Below are 14,051 nucleotides of genomic sequence, written 5' to 3' on the forward strand. Positions count from 1 at the left end.
ATGTTTTTTTTTTTCTTTGTTTGTTTGTTGCTGTTGTTTTTAAATATTATTCTCTGTTAGTAGTTCTACCTGGGTTCTATAACATATAAAATGAAATCTGCTGAACTGTGATTCCAGTGTGTCCACATACCGATCATACCACAAAGGGGAACGCGCTTCCGCAAAGAGAAAATGAAAGAGACTGCGGCTTGAGTCACGTAACAGTGACGTTGCTTCTTTGAGATTGTATCACACTTTTCTGAAGAGTGACCGCATATGAATGGATGAGCTTCGTGGTTTCATCATTTCATCCACCTCTATGACATTATCATAGGACACAGCGATTCCTATGTATTGTTCTTGCACGATGTACAGATTGTAGGGGTTTGTGTATTTTTTAAATCTCATCCAAGGACGAGAATTATGCATTTTCCTGTTTATTTCCAGGGAATCTTTTCTGTCCCTTTAAAGACAAATGAATACATATGAAATAAAACAAAAAATATATAATAATTTAGATGATAAGGAAATAAACAAATATCATAGCACAGAATGTTCATACATAATAATACTGTATAATAAATACTATCGAAACATGGAACAAAAGATACATAAAAATATAAACTGTACTAAAAGCTACATTACAAAATAAAAGTCTTCAGTCGCTTCTTGAATTAGAGCTCTGATCAAACATTGAGTGATTTTCATTAATTAATCGATATAAATGTTGTGTGATCAGTCAGTGAACAGGTGAAGGAGAACCCCCTCTCTACAGGCTCTCTGGTTCTCACGGTTCATGCTCCAAGTTCCAGTGAAAACAAGTTGAAATGTCACTGACCAGTTGATGTGAACGAGCGTCACAGTCACGGAGCCACTTTCATTTTCTCAGCAGAGGAACTTCCCTTTACGGCGCCTGATGATCACAGTCACACCTGCAGCTTTAACAATCAATGATTATCATGGATCCACACAGAATTAATGATGCAACTCAAACTCTGAGAGAATGATCTTTATTTTTCAAACGACATTTACGGTCGTATTGGACAGAGAGTAGACTGACAGAGAGGTGATGACTTCAACAAAAACATCGACTGGAATCTTCAAAACACGAAGCAGCTCTGTAAACTAACAAAAGTCAAATAAATCGATCAATGTTAAAATCATTGGAAATCATTATTGGTGACTGGGAATTCATTCAAAGAGTTTCCCAATATTATATTTGACCTGAAAAATCGCTCTAATAATAAAAACCCGATAATAATTCAGTTATTTATAATATCGAACATTAAACTATTGTAATATTATAAATAGTGAGCTGTGATTGAGTTTATGGATTTTTAAAATGTTTTTTTTCTAGTAAAAGCCTGATTTGGTTTTATTATGAGCATTTTAATACGTAGGTCTACGGGGCGTGATTTTTTTTCTTTTTCTGTGATATTTGTTTATTCTTTAATTGTGGGATCAAATCTTTCACCAGGACACTGATTCAAATGTGTGACGCTGTGTCTTTTGAGGTTGATTCTGACTTTTAAACTTTAAGCCGTGTTGAAAGCCACAGTTCAGCTCCAGTGTTTTCCACAGGTGTTAAGTCAGGAAAATGAAATAGGTGCGTCCTGTTATAAATGAGGCCCTGCAGGTCTGCTCCAACACAACACCAGGACACATCTCAACCTGCTCTATACAGAGGAGACTTCTACCTTTTTCAAAAAGAAAAAATGCTGAACAGGATTTTGTTTGTTTGCCTGTTTCTGGCTCTGTACAGTGCAGGCTCCTCACTGAGCTGCAGGTGGATGGATCATAAATTCAGACAGTACAGTGAAAACTCTTTGGATCTACTAGATACCATGGTGAGTTCACTTGTTCACGTGTTGTTTAAAGTTACTGAATTATCTTCACTGAGTGAGTTCACTGTGTGTTTACTTCAACACATGATGTGTGTGTGTGTGTGTGTGTGTGTGTGTGTGTGATGCAGGTGAATAATTCCACTAACAGCACTGAGGATGCTGAAGTGGAGGACACTGTGGCCTTCCCTAATGATCTGTACAGCCAGGCGTCCAAAGCATCAGTGAGTCATCAGCTCAACTTCAGCTGTCAAACACTGTCAGAAATGTGTCCCTGTAGTAATCTGATTACTCTTCTTCTTCCTCCAGGCTGAGGATAAACTTGGTTTCACAGTGCAGGTTCTGGAGGAGATGGCCGTCCTGTTTGAGGAGGATCACAGCGCTGCATCATGGGAGGAGAGCACAGTGAAGGACTTTGTCAACATTGTGACCCAGCAGGCTGACGGCCTTCACTCCTGTGTAAGTGTCAGGGTGGATTAACAGCCTCACTTGTTCCCTTACATTTCAAACTGAATGCATCAGCACTCTGACTGATTTCTCTTCCTCCACATCCTGTTGACTGAAAGAGTCAGTTGTGTTTTTTTAAACATGATTTTTGATCTTTGATTCATTTAGACTGGGAGCCACAGCCACAAGAAGAAGAACAAGAAGCTGCACATGTATTTCAAGAGACTGTCAGGCCACGTCCTAGAACGAATGGTAAGTCTATCTATCTATCTATCTATCTATCTATCTATCTATCTATCTATCTATCTATCTATCTATCTACTGATGTTTCTAATGATAATATTGTGTGTGTGTGTGTGTGTGTGTGTGTGTGTGTGTGTGTGTGTGTGTGTAGGGCCACAGTGCTGAATCCTGGGAGCTGATCAGGAAGAAAATCAAAACCCATTTAATGAGAGCTCACCAGCTGGTTTCATCTCTGCTCACCACCAACTAACCTGTCAGACCAAGAATCTCCTCATTCATTTGCTAAGTGATTGAGCTATTTATTTATTTGTTGCTTAGTTATGTACTGCCTTGTTTGTTTACTCATGTATTTATTTTTGGAGTTAACTAAAACAGATTTATTTATTTATTGAGGTATTTATTTATTCATTAATATATTTTTTATTGAGTTGTTTTTCTATTTATCAGTTGATCTGTTGAATGTTTATTTTTTAAGTTGATCAATGTGCTTATTTATTTTTTTTAATGTGTGCTGAGAAAATTTGAATTTTTTTTCATGCTATAACCAATAAAATCTGTTCTTCTACCAGCAAATATAAAAATGTTTTTTGTTTTTATTCCTGTTGCATCAACAAAAAGCATGCAGTATTTTATGTATTTTTTTTTAACTTATTTTTTTAAATCTATTTTTACAGTTGCTAACATGCATTTCTCAATACTGAGTTCACTTCTTCAAAACTCATCACACAGTATGCACATGCAAGTTCCTCTGCTGCCTCAAAACAACATTCTGTAACTATTTCTTCCACACATAGGCTGTAAATTCAACTGTATTTTACTGACAAACAGTAACATTAACATATAGAAATAACAGAAAAAAATAAATGAGAATTGATTATCAATAAATATTTACAGCTATACAGTATGCTACTGCCATCTACTGGAATTCGGACGTTACTACAAACTACAGATGGCTGCCATTATGTTAGTGTAAAATGAACGGTATCTCGGTGTTGCTGAAATTTACAGTTGATACTGTTTTTGTAAAAACAGCAAAAATCTGTTATGTTGGTGTTTGTGTGTGGAGGGAGGGAGGGAGAGAGGGGAGACCCCGCCCCCTTCAACGGACCGACTGTCAGACAGTCAGTCCGCGGGTCCACTTCCTCACCACAGGGACTCTAGGCACCTGCGCCTCTAGGTCTGGTGCTCAGATCGCATCTGAAGATCAGATGCGCAGAGGCCGAGTCGAGACCACGGGAAATACATTACACGGATGTATACGTCATGGTCTGATGCATGGATGGATGCATCCGACTCAGGTCCAGGGCTGCCGTGGCCTGCAGCCGGGACCCTGGCGTCTGACCACCAGTCACCCCGAGTCTCCTCCGGTGAAGGAGAGTGTACGAAGTAAACGCAGTGAAGAGGCTCTAGATACCATCTCGGTTTGTGAGAACTGGTGACATCACGCGTGACGTCAGCACTTCTCAGCTCTGTAATTGGTTCATCACCCGTTTCCCTGGTGATATCGCAGTGAAATGACATCACCAATCAAACAATCTGATAATCCAGATGGGAGAGATTTGGGGGGGGCACAGGCCCAGTAGAGCTCAGGCTTTATGCCAAGCAACGCCCCTGCTGTAGGGGTCCTGTGCTTCCAGTACCTGTAACTGCTCACTCTCTGAGCCCAACAGAATTTAATGCCCCAGCGTCCTGTAATTACCACTTGTGGCTGCAGAGGGCGCTGTTTGCCTCAGCAGAACTTACAAAATCTTCTTTTAAAAATGGGAGTTAACTGAAGTTAACTGTTTGCTAAATTAGTTCTAAGTTGTTTTGAGAGTAAAACTACCTGAATATAAGTCAAAGCTTATATTCAGTTAAATCAACTGTTCACACAGATAGGTCTGCTCTGTGTTTACATTTCTCAGTTTAAAGAGTCAGGTCTTCATCTGAAACTGCTGAAGACATTTTATACCAGAGTCAGAGCAAAGACAGAGACAGAGTTTGTGTATGTTTTTAAAATCTCATCCAGGGAGGAGAATTTGACTATTTGGTATTTTTCCTGTTTATTCCAGGGAATGTTTTCTGTCCCTTTAAAGACAAAGTGAATCTGTAGGAAATCAAACAAATATTATTTTCTAACAATGGATATGATTGTTGATCATTATCTTCCTTTATAATGCCACACATTTCTGATTCAGAAATGCAGCTATACAGTAATAACATGTATCTTTTGTATTTTTCCCGGAAACCTTCGCTCCTGTGTAAGTGTCAGGGTGGATTAACAGCCTCACTTGTTCCCTTACATTTCAAACTGAATGCATCAGCACTCTCTGACTGATTTCTCTTCCTCCACATCCTGTTGACTGAAAGAGTCAGTTGTGTTTTTTTAAACATGATTTTTGATCTTTGATTCATTTAGACTGGGAGCCACAGCCACAAGAAGAAGAACAAGAAGCTGCACATGTATTTCAAGAGACTGTCAGGCCACGTCCTAGAACGAATGGTAAGTCTATCTATCTATCTATCTATCTATCTATCTATCTATCTATCTATCTATCTATCTATCTACTGATGTTTCTAATGATAATATTGTGTGTGTGTGTGTGTGTAGGGCCACAGTGCTGAATCCTGGGAGCTGATCAGGAAGAAAATCAAAACCCATCTAATGAGAGCTCACCAGCTGGTTTCATCTCTGCTCACCACCAACTAACACCTGTCAGACCAAGAATCTCCTCATTCATTTGCTAAGTGATTGAGCTATTTATTTATTTATTGCTTAGTTATGTACTGCCTTGTTTGTTTACTCATGTATTTATTTTTTGGAGTTAACTAAAACAGATTTATTTATTTATTGAGGTATTTATTTATTCATTAATATATTTTTTATTGAGTTGTTTGTCTGTTTATCAGTTGATCTGTTGAATGTTTATTTTTTAAGTTGATCAATGTGCTTATTTAATGTTTGAATGTGTGCTGAGAAAATTTGAATTTTTTTTCATGCTATAACCAATAAAATCTGTTCTTCTACCAGCAAATATAAAAATGTTTTTTGTTTTTATTCCTGTTGCATCAACAAAAAGCATGCAGTATTTTATGTATTTTTTAAACTTATTTTTTTTAAATCTATTTTTACAGTTGCTAACATGCATTTTTCAATACTGAGTTCACTTCTTCAAAACTCATCACACAGTATGCACATGCAAGTTCCTCTGCTGCCTCAAAACAACATTCTGTAACTATTTCTTCCATACATAGGCTGTAAATTCAACTGTATTTTACTGACAAACAGTAACATTAACATATAGAAATAACAGAAAAATGAGAATTGATTATCAATAAATATTTACAGCTATACAGTATGCTACTGCCATCTACTGGAATTCGGACGTTACTACAAACTACAGATGGCTGCCATTATGTTAGTGTAAAATGAACGGTATCTCGGCGTTGCTGAAATTTACAGTTGCTACTGTTTTTGTAAAGACAGCAAAAATCTGTTATGTTGGTGTTTGTGTGTGGAGGGAGGGAGGGAGAGAGGGGAGACCCCCCCCCCCTTCAACGGACCGACTGTCAGACAGTCAGTCCGCGGGTCCACTTCCTCACCACAGGGACTCTAGGCACCTGCGCCTCTAGGTCTGGTGCTCAGATCGCATCTGAAGATCAGATGCGCAGAGGCCGAGTCGAGACCACGGGAAATACATTACACGGATGTATACGTCATGGTCTGATGCATGGATGGATGCATCCGACTCAGGTCCAGGGCTGCCGTGGCCTGCAGCCGGGACCCTGGCGTCTGACCACCAGTCACCCCGAGTCTCCTCCGGTGAAGGAGAGTGTACGAAGTAAACGCAGTGAAGAGGCTCTAGATACCATCTCGGTTTGTGAGAACTGGTGACATCACGCGTGACGTCAGCACTTCTCAGCTCTGTAATTGGTTCATCACCCGTTTCCCTGGTGATATCGCAGTAAAATGACATCACCAATCAAACAATCTGATAATCCAGATGGGAGAGATTTGGGGGGGGGGGCACAGGCCCAGTAGAGCTCAGGCTTTATGCCAAGCAACGCCCCTGCTGTAGGGGTCCTGTGCTTCCAGTACCTGTAACTGCTCACTCTCTGAGCCCAACAGAATTTAATGCCCCAGCGTCCTGTAATTACCACTTGTGGCTGCAGAGGGCGCTGTTTGCCTCAGCAAAACTTACAAAATCTTCTTTTAAAAATGGGAGTTAACTGAAGTTAACTGTTTGCTAAATTAGTTCTAAGTTGTTTTAAGAGTAAAACTACCTGAATATAAGTCAAAGCTTATATTCAGTTAAATCAACTGTTCACACAGATAGGTCTGCTCTGTGTTTACATTTCTCAGTTTAAAGAGTCAGGTCTTCATCTGAAACTGCTGAAGACATTTTTATACCAGAGTCAGAGCAAAGACAGAGACAGAGTTTGTGTATGTTTTTAAAATCTCATCTTTAAGTAAAGTAGTTATTGTATTAACTAAGTGTTTTTAGTTCTTCTACAGTGGAAATATTCCATATCATGTTTACTGATGCAATACTGCCTTTATTTCTTTATTGCCTTACCCATTTCTACAGTGATATCACAGTAAAATGATGTCATCAGCAAATAATCTGATAATAAAGATTTTTATCCAGTCCCACCTCAGTGAAATGTGTCACAAATGTTTATATTATAGTTCATGTTTGAATGTTGTTTCTTATAGGATGTGTTTTTTCCCCTCCTTTCCAGAGAGAGTTCTCTCTTTCTTGACCTCCTGTTTTGTTGTTTTATATCAGTGAGCTTTACAATTGAGTAAATTACAAAGTTTAAAATCTTCTGGGTGTAATAAAATATTTTGTTATGTGAATCCAGCATAATTTTCTCTTACAGGACTGTGCAACTCCTCATATCATTCACATTGTAGGAAGCCAATTAGCAAGGCAAGGTTTTTTACAATAAGGTCAGTAACAAACATATGGAAAAACTACAGAAACAATTAAAATTTGTTAGCTATATATAATACAGTGCAATACCCAAGGTCAGTTTACATAATTGTTTTTTATGTGCATCAACTTAATACTGTACAAAAACATATTTAACCAATTCGAAAAAAAAACAAACAAAACAAACTAAACTAAAACTAAATTATCATAAAAGGCTAAATTCCATAACATATATTTTGCTCTCGCTTTCATGCTGTCAAAAGGCTAAGTAAACACCTTAAGTTAATAAAAATGTGCAGTTTTCTCAAACCAGGCGGTGGCGATGTGTCACGGTCAGATTTACACGGAGAGAGGAAGAAGAGGAGTTTCCGGCGGAAGTAGACTGACTCCTCTTCTCTCTCAGAGCTGTTAGTTTGTTGTGCATGCTGAAGTGAGTCTGTGGCTGCTGCAGCTGAAGATCAGAGGCTGAAGAAAAGACTCTTGTCGGTGAATCATGTGTAAAATGCAGGTGGTGAGGACGCTGGTCGCAGAGAGACTGGCTGCAGCTGCGGAGGAGATATTTACTGTTGTGGAGAGGAAGATGCTGCACACGTCAGGTTTGGAAACACAAGATGAAGGCAGTCATTTTAGGCAGTCAACTTCTTACCCCTGAAGCCTATCAACCTTTTATTTAACAGGGCATATGCAAAAAAAATGGGTGAGCGATGGGTGAGGTTATATCAGTTTGCGTGTGCAATGTTTCCTTCCTCCTTCCAGAAATGTTACCTGAGCAGTTGAGGACAGTTGTACAGAAGCGACTGTCAGCTGTTGCTGATGAGATCTGTAGGATCCTGGAGATAATGTTAGGTGAACATGAAGCAGAGGACATCGAGCAGCAATGCCAGCTGCTGGACATCACGACAGGTACACTGTACATGCCATCATGCTTATATTGCAGGAATGATACTTTCTTTTGTAGTTGCAGTTGTTTTTGTCTCTTGCTTCTGGCTTTTAGTTTGTAATGGAAAAAAAGTCATTAGAAGCAGCTCAACAAATGAAAGATAAAGAAAGTCATGGGTAAGGCTTTATTTTACAGTTAGTTCTGCTGTGTTTATTATTGGCTTCCATGCACAGGTTGTATTTTTAATATTCAAATGTATTGTATTGACAAACGGTAACATTAGCATATGGGAATAACAGAAAAAACAATAATAATCAACTTTTACAGCCACACCATGTGCTACTGCCATCCACTGCCATTTGTGCGTTACTACAAACTACAGATGGCTGAGACGTTAATAAGAAGTAGAACATTTAGGACACATAAACGGACAGAAAAGGTGACAGAATGCCTGAAACTTAAAAGTGTGGCTAAGTGACTGACATAGTGTATGAGTGAGTGTGTTTGCATTAATGGTTGGGTTCACTGACTTCTATAAACTTCTTTTCAAAGTCCATTCATTTCAAAGTTGACTGATGTAATCTTATTCTGGGCAGCTCCGTCCAGCCTTGATGCCTCTCTCAGCTTTTATTCTGATGAACTGCCTGAAAAACGAGCGAGCATTCAGTTAATAGTAGTACAAATCTTTTATATAGCACATATTTTCTTGCACGGCACATTAATGTACTGCCAGTAAATGATGTTACATTTTTAACATGCAGGCTAAGGGCTAAGACTTTCTGTGAATTCTCATGTGTTTCACATAGGCCAGGAGCTGGAGAGATTTTTCTTTCAAACACCAAGAGTATATGCTTAAAGGCAAAAACAAATAGGATTCAAGTATCTGACCAAAGGCAGATCCTGTAATCCTGATCCCTATGCGATTTTAAAGATTGCAGATAAATTTACTGAAAATCTCTATACTAATGTAACTCCTGCTTTAATGATATCTGTAGATAGCCCATGGTATTCGTAGCCGCACTGTACCAATTTAATTTTGTGCTTTACGGTTTAGGATCAAGCGGGATTTGAACCCAGCGTACCCACGACTGGGACCACTTTGCAGCCTAAACCCATGACGTTGCCGATATCCCTAAAGCATCAACGGTTCTAGCGGAGTGTTTTACACTTCTCTTTTTGAGTGAACAACTTCCGCTGAATTGACCAATCAGAAACGGTTGCCAGGCGGAGCCGACCAATCAGCGTTTGTCTGCCGATGTTGGCTGGCGTGTGTCGTCACTGGTTGTGACCTGAGCAGGGAGAGCCGATGGCGAGCAGCAGATAGTCTGAAAAATGAGTGAAAATAATGAGTAAAACCAACGTTTGAGTCGTCGCCTCGTCGCCCTGGCTTGTTAGTACTGTGGAAAATTTAATTGCTGAGGACGTCTGGATGCTGAAATAAGCGTTGGAGCTGTTTTTGTTGAACACGAGTGAGACTGGACGCTGAGCACACCTGCGCAAAGGTAAGGCTAACGAGCTAACTAATTAGCAGCGAGCATTAGCATTAGCCATAGTCTTCCTCATTAATGATATCTTTTGGCGGCCTGATTTCCATTTTCAGTGTTTTTGTTGTGTGGGTAAGATTGTGTTTGTGTTTCTGTGACTTAACCTCCAAGCCACTAGTTGTTGTTCCCTAACATGGACGGATGGTAGCAACGTGTGTATCTCTTGGTAGTCTGTTGCAACCATTGAGGTTAATGTATTTGTAATTTTTGTGCGCCATTCTGGTCATTTTGTCACATTTTGTGGCTGTTAACCATCTCGTTGTGATTGTTTTGCGTCTCAGTTCAGTGTTTCCCCTACTGACTGTTTTTGGGGGACTTGGTCAATGATAGCAAATAAACTTTCAGGTGAGCTGCTAGTGCTTTGGCCAGGATTAGCTTCACTGTGGTAGACAATAATTTTTTTTGTCTCTTTGTGATCGTTTTTGATGCTTTTGTTGTTTTGTGCCATTCCTGGTCGTTTTGCATCTCGGTCAAGCTTTTGCAGATGAAGACCCTTTAGGCCACTGTGTGGTGGTAACCTGTCCATGGCCATCCATTCAGTAATTTGTCTGTGGTAACTTGATACTTAATTGAGCACAGTTTTGTGTTAATTACTGGCATGAAAACTAGATTCTAACTCCAAGGCTCCAGATTAATTTTTCCTCTAGTAGGACTGGCGTTCCTTACTGAAAATTTTAGGAGCACCACTTAAATTGACATTCAATGCAACAAATTCAGATCTTTTCCATATTAACTATATTACTAATAAATGGACAATAACATTATATTGTTTAACTTTAAAGGAAAAGGTATTATTAAAATCTGCATGAATGATTTAAGTTGCTCTTTAATATAGGAGAAAATAAAGTAATCCTTCACAATTTTGAGAGTGATCCCACTATACGCAAAAAAAAAAAAAAAAAAATCACAAAATATCACTGGTTAAACCAGACTTATAGCGAAGTAATTTGAACAGTGATTTGCTCATCTGCCTGAAGTCAGGGCGAAGCCTCTAACCAGCTCTAGGGATGAGTATCATTAGGATTTTATCTTTATCCATCTAGACCCTTAAATGTTGAGGGGCTGGTTTGTCTTATCAAGTAAAGTTTATAGGAATTTTCCATATTTTAACATTAACCAGTTAGACCACATACAGATAGCTTTTGTTTTGGCTTCTTAACAACAATTCTCCATTTTCTTAACCAGCCCGCTGTTGTTCTGTTAAACATGTTGGGAGACAACTGTTGAACAACTCTGATTGTCAAGGTTAAGTCAGGGTTTTAGTGTTTTGTTTTCAATGTTGTGTTCTCCTACACTGTCTCTTGTTTTTTAGTTTTGGTGGTGACAAGTTTGTATTACTATTTTTTAAATTATTTTTCAATTGTTTTACTTGTTTTTCTTCCAGGTCTAGTTGTTCAGCTGCTGCAGCAGCCTGGATGGAATTACCAGCTCACCTTACAGAACAAAGAGGTATGTCCTAAAGATTTACCCAGTCTAAAAAAATGTGCAGTGTGCAGTAAAAGTGAAAATATTGGCGTCAAAATTTTGAACACTTAACTTTGTTGAAATGCCTTTAAGCATAGGTTTATTAAACAGCTTTTCAGATTTGCAACATGTTTTTTTATTATCTTAGACAATAGACATCTTTGTTTTAAAATTCTAACAAAAAGTGCAGGGAGCTCAGGGAGCCCTAAAGTTTTCTACAGTAAATAAAGTTTTCCAAAATTTCAATATAACTGAAATGTTTATTTCAGTTATTTGTTTATTTATTTTTTATCTTTCACTTATCTTTGTTTTAAGTTCAAACAAAAACAAAAAGTGCAGGGAGTTCCCAGCAGCATCTCTTAGCTCGGAGCTTCTCCACCCGGCAAAACTTTTTCTCCTCTCCGCCGTGTGTGAGAGCACTGTGCATGCACAGCTTTCATCGTTGATTGGCCCTGTATATAAATCAGATGGTGCTGTGGGTGGGACAATGTTGGCGACAGAGTAGTGACTACAGACAGAGAGGCGCAGCAACATCAGAGCCAAAATAACCCAGTTTTAAATTGATCTCTAATCGGCCGTCGGATTTAAAAAAAAAAAAAAAGTGCCAATAATGGGTCTATCCCTAATCATAATATCTGATTATGTCTATAAAATGTCAAAAACCAGTACCAGACACGTAAGTGAAAGTGTTCATTATGCAGGTAAGAGCAGTATACATGTTTTCTTCTGTGAAAATTTGACAATTAACATAAATAGAAATATCATAATCAATAATAATATATTCCCAAATATTTTTTGTTGTTTGTTCTGAAGGACTTCTGCATTAATTTGTCATAGAAAGTGTTCTGATCTTCATCTAAGTCAAGGGTATTGACAAATATAATGTGCCTAAAATAATAACAAAAAAAATTCTGATCTTTTATGTCTTTATTGAACACATTTATTCAACATTCAAAATGGTAGTGGAAAAAGTAAGTGAACCCTTGGAATTAATAACTGCTTGACACCCCCCCCCCCCCCCCCCCCGGCAGCAATAACCTCAACCAGGCGCAACCTGCACATCATTCAGGAGGAATTTTTCCTAGCAGAACTGCTTTAGCTCTGTCATGTTCTTTGGATGTCTTGTGTATGGCTCTCTTCAAGTCATTCCATAGCATCTCTGTTGGGTTGAGGTCTGGGCTCTGACTTGGCCACTCCAAAGGATGGATTTTGTTTTTCTGAAGCCATTCTGTTGTGGACTTGCTCTGGTGTTTTGGGTCATTGTCCTGTTGCATCACCCAACTTCTACAGAGTTTCAGCTGACATATAGACATTCTCACATTATCCTGAAGAATTTTTTGATACACTTGGGAATTCATCTTCCCCTCAATGATTGCAAGCTGGCCCAAATCGTGATGTTTCCATGATGATATGCAGTGCCCTTTTTATGTCAGATGTAGTGCAGCATGTTCTTTCCAAATAGTTCAATCTTAGTTTCATCAGTCCATAAAACATTTTGCCAATACCGCTGTGGAGTGTAAATGTTCTCTTTCACGTATAGCAATGTTTTTTTTTTTTGTAAGCAGTGGCTTCCTTCTTGGTGTCCTACTATAGACACCCTGCTTGTTCAATGTTTTATGTACTGTAGACTCATGAACATAGATGTTAGCCAGTTCCAATGATGCCTTCAAGTCATTGGCTGTTACTCAGGGTTGTTTCTTTACCTCATTGATGAGTCTTCGTTGTGCTCTTGGGGTCATTTTGACTGGGCGCCCACTTCTTGGTAGAGTAGCCACAGTCCCAAAGTGTCTCCATTTATAGATTGTTTGCCTAACTGTAGACTGGTGAATTTCTAAAGTTTTTGAAATCCCTTTGTAACCCTTTCCAGCTTTATGTAAATCAACAATTCTTGATCATAGATCCACTGGAAGCTCTTTTTGGTGAAGCATGGTTCACATAAGCAACTCAAAATGAAACTCAAAATGTTTGAGTGGTTTTTATCAGTCAAAGTAGCTCTAGTCCACACCTCCAGTCTCATTTTCTTAACAAGACTCCAGGTATGCTAACACCTGACTCCAGTTAGGTTTTTTTTTTTTTTTTTTTTTTTTTTGTTGAGGTCATTAACTAAAGTGTTCACATACTTTCCACTAGCAAAATGAGGTTTTTATGGTTGTTCTCAATAAAGACATGAAAGATCAGAAATTTTTTTGTTATTATTTTAGGCACATTATATTTGTCAATACCATTGACTTAGATGATCACATCACATTTTATGACAAATTAATGCAGAAAACCATGAAATTCTTTTTCTTGCCACTGTATATATATTAGGGTTAAATTGTTGGTGAGGAATAGGTATATATCTTTTTTTCTCTCCACGTTGCTGCAGAGAGGCCTCTCTTTCTCACGCCATCTTTCTTAGTAGTATAGTAAAATAAAATGTGTAAATGACTTGTTCAGCTCCAGGAGCTGCATAATTTCTCTTCATTTTGGCTTTTTTTCAACCAAATTTAGTGCAAATTTCAACTGACTTTGGAAGAGAAAAAAGCAAATGATTACACATTTCCATCCACAGCTGGAGCTGGTGGAGTCAGTTCTTCAGTCAGAGCACTGCTTCTTTTATCTTTGTGTATAAATCAGATTTATTTATTTAACTAGTTGTCTGGTCTGATTAGTCCAGTTTCAGTTGGTCCAGACTGGTTTCTTGGATTTAGAATATTTTACATCTTATGACAGTTTGGACGTCAATACCCAGAAA

The 14,051-nt window shown here is 38.4% G+C and overlaps 1 protein-coding gene across 1 annotated transcript; it reads left to right on the forward strand.

Moving 5' to 3' along the window:
* Positions 1 to 1,625: 1,625 nt before the first annotated feature.
* LOC108886874 (interferon a3) lies at positions 1,626 to 2,760 on the forward strand. The gene is made up of 5 exons (XM_018681961.2): positions 1,626 to 1,826; positions 1,952 to 2,044; positions 2,130 to 2,279; positions 2,436 to 2,519; positions 2,662 to 2,760. The coding sequence occupies exons 1-5, from the start codon at positions 1,695 to 1,697 to the stop codon at positions 2,758 to 2,760; spliced, it is 558 nt and encodes a 185-aa protein (XP_018537477.2). The 5' UTR covers positions 1,626 to 1,694.
* The last annotated feature ends 11,291 nt before the right edge of the window (positions 2,761 to 14,051 follow it).

This window comes from Lates calcarifer, unplaced genomic scaffold (genome assembly GCF_001640805.2).
Source record: "Lates calcarifer isolate ASB-BC8 unplaced genomic scaffold, TLL_Latcal_v3 _unitig_1156_quiver_1951, whole genome shotgun sequence".
In the NCBI taxonomy this organism is placed as follows: Eukaryota; Metazoa; Chordata; class Actinopteri; family Centropomidae; genus Lates; species Lates calcarifer.

What these genes read in the sequence shown, in the direction of transcription:
- LOC108886874 (XM_018681961.2), top strand. Translation starts at nt 1,695, where the DNA reads ATGCTGAACAGGATTTTGTTTGTTTGCCTGTTTCTGGCTCTGTACAGT. An exon ending in TGGATCTACTAGATACCATG is followed by an intron (nt 1,827 to 1,951) that starts GTGAGTTCACTT and finishes TGTGTGATGCAG; the next exon opens with GTGAATAATTCCACTAACAG. An exon ending in GCCAGGCGTCCAAAGCATCA is followed by an intron (nt 2,045 to 2,129) that starts GTGAGTCATCAG and finishes TTCTTCCTCCAG; the next exon opens with GCTGAGGATAAACTTGGTTT.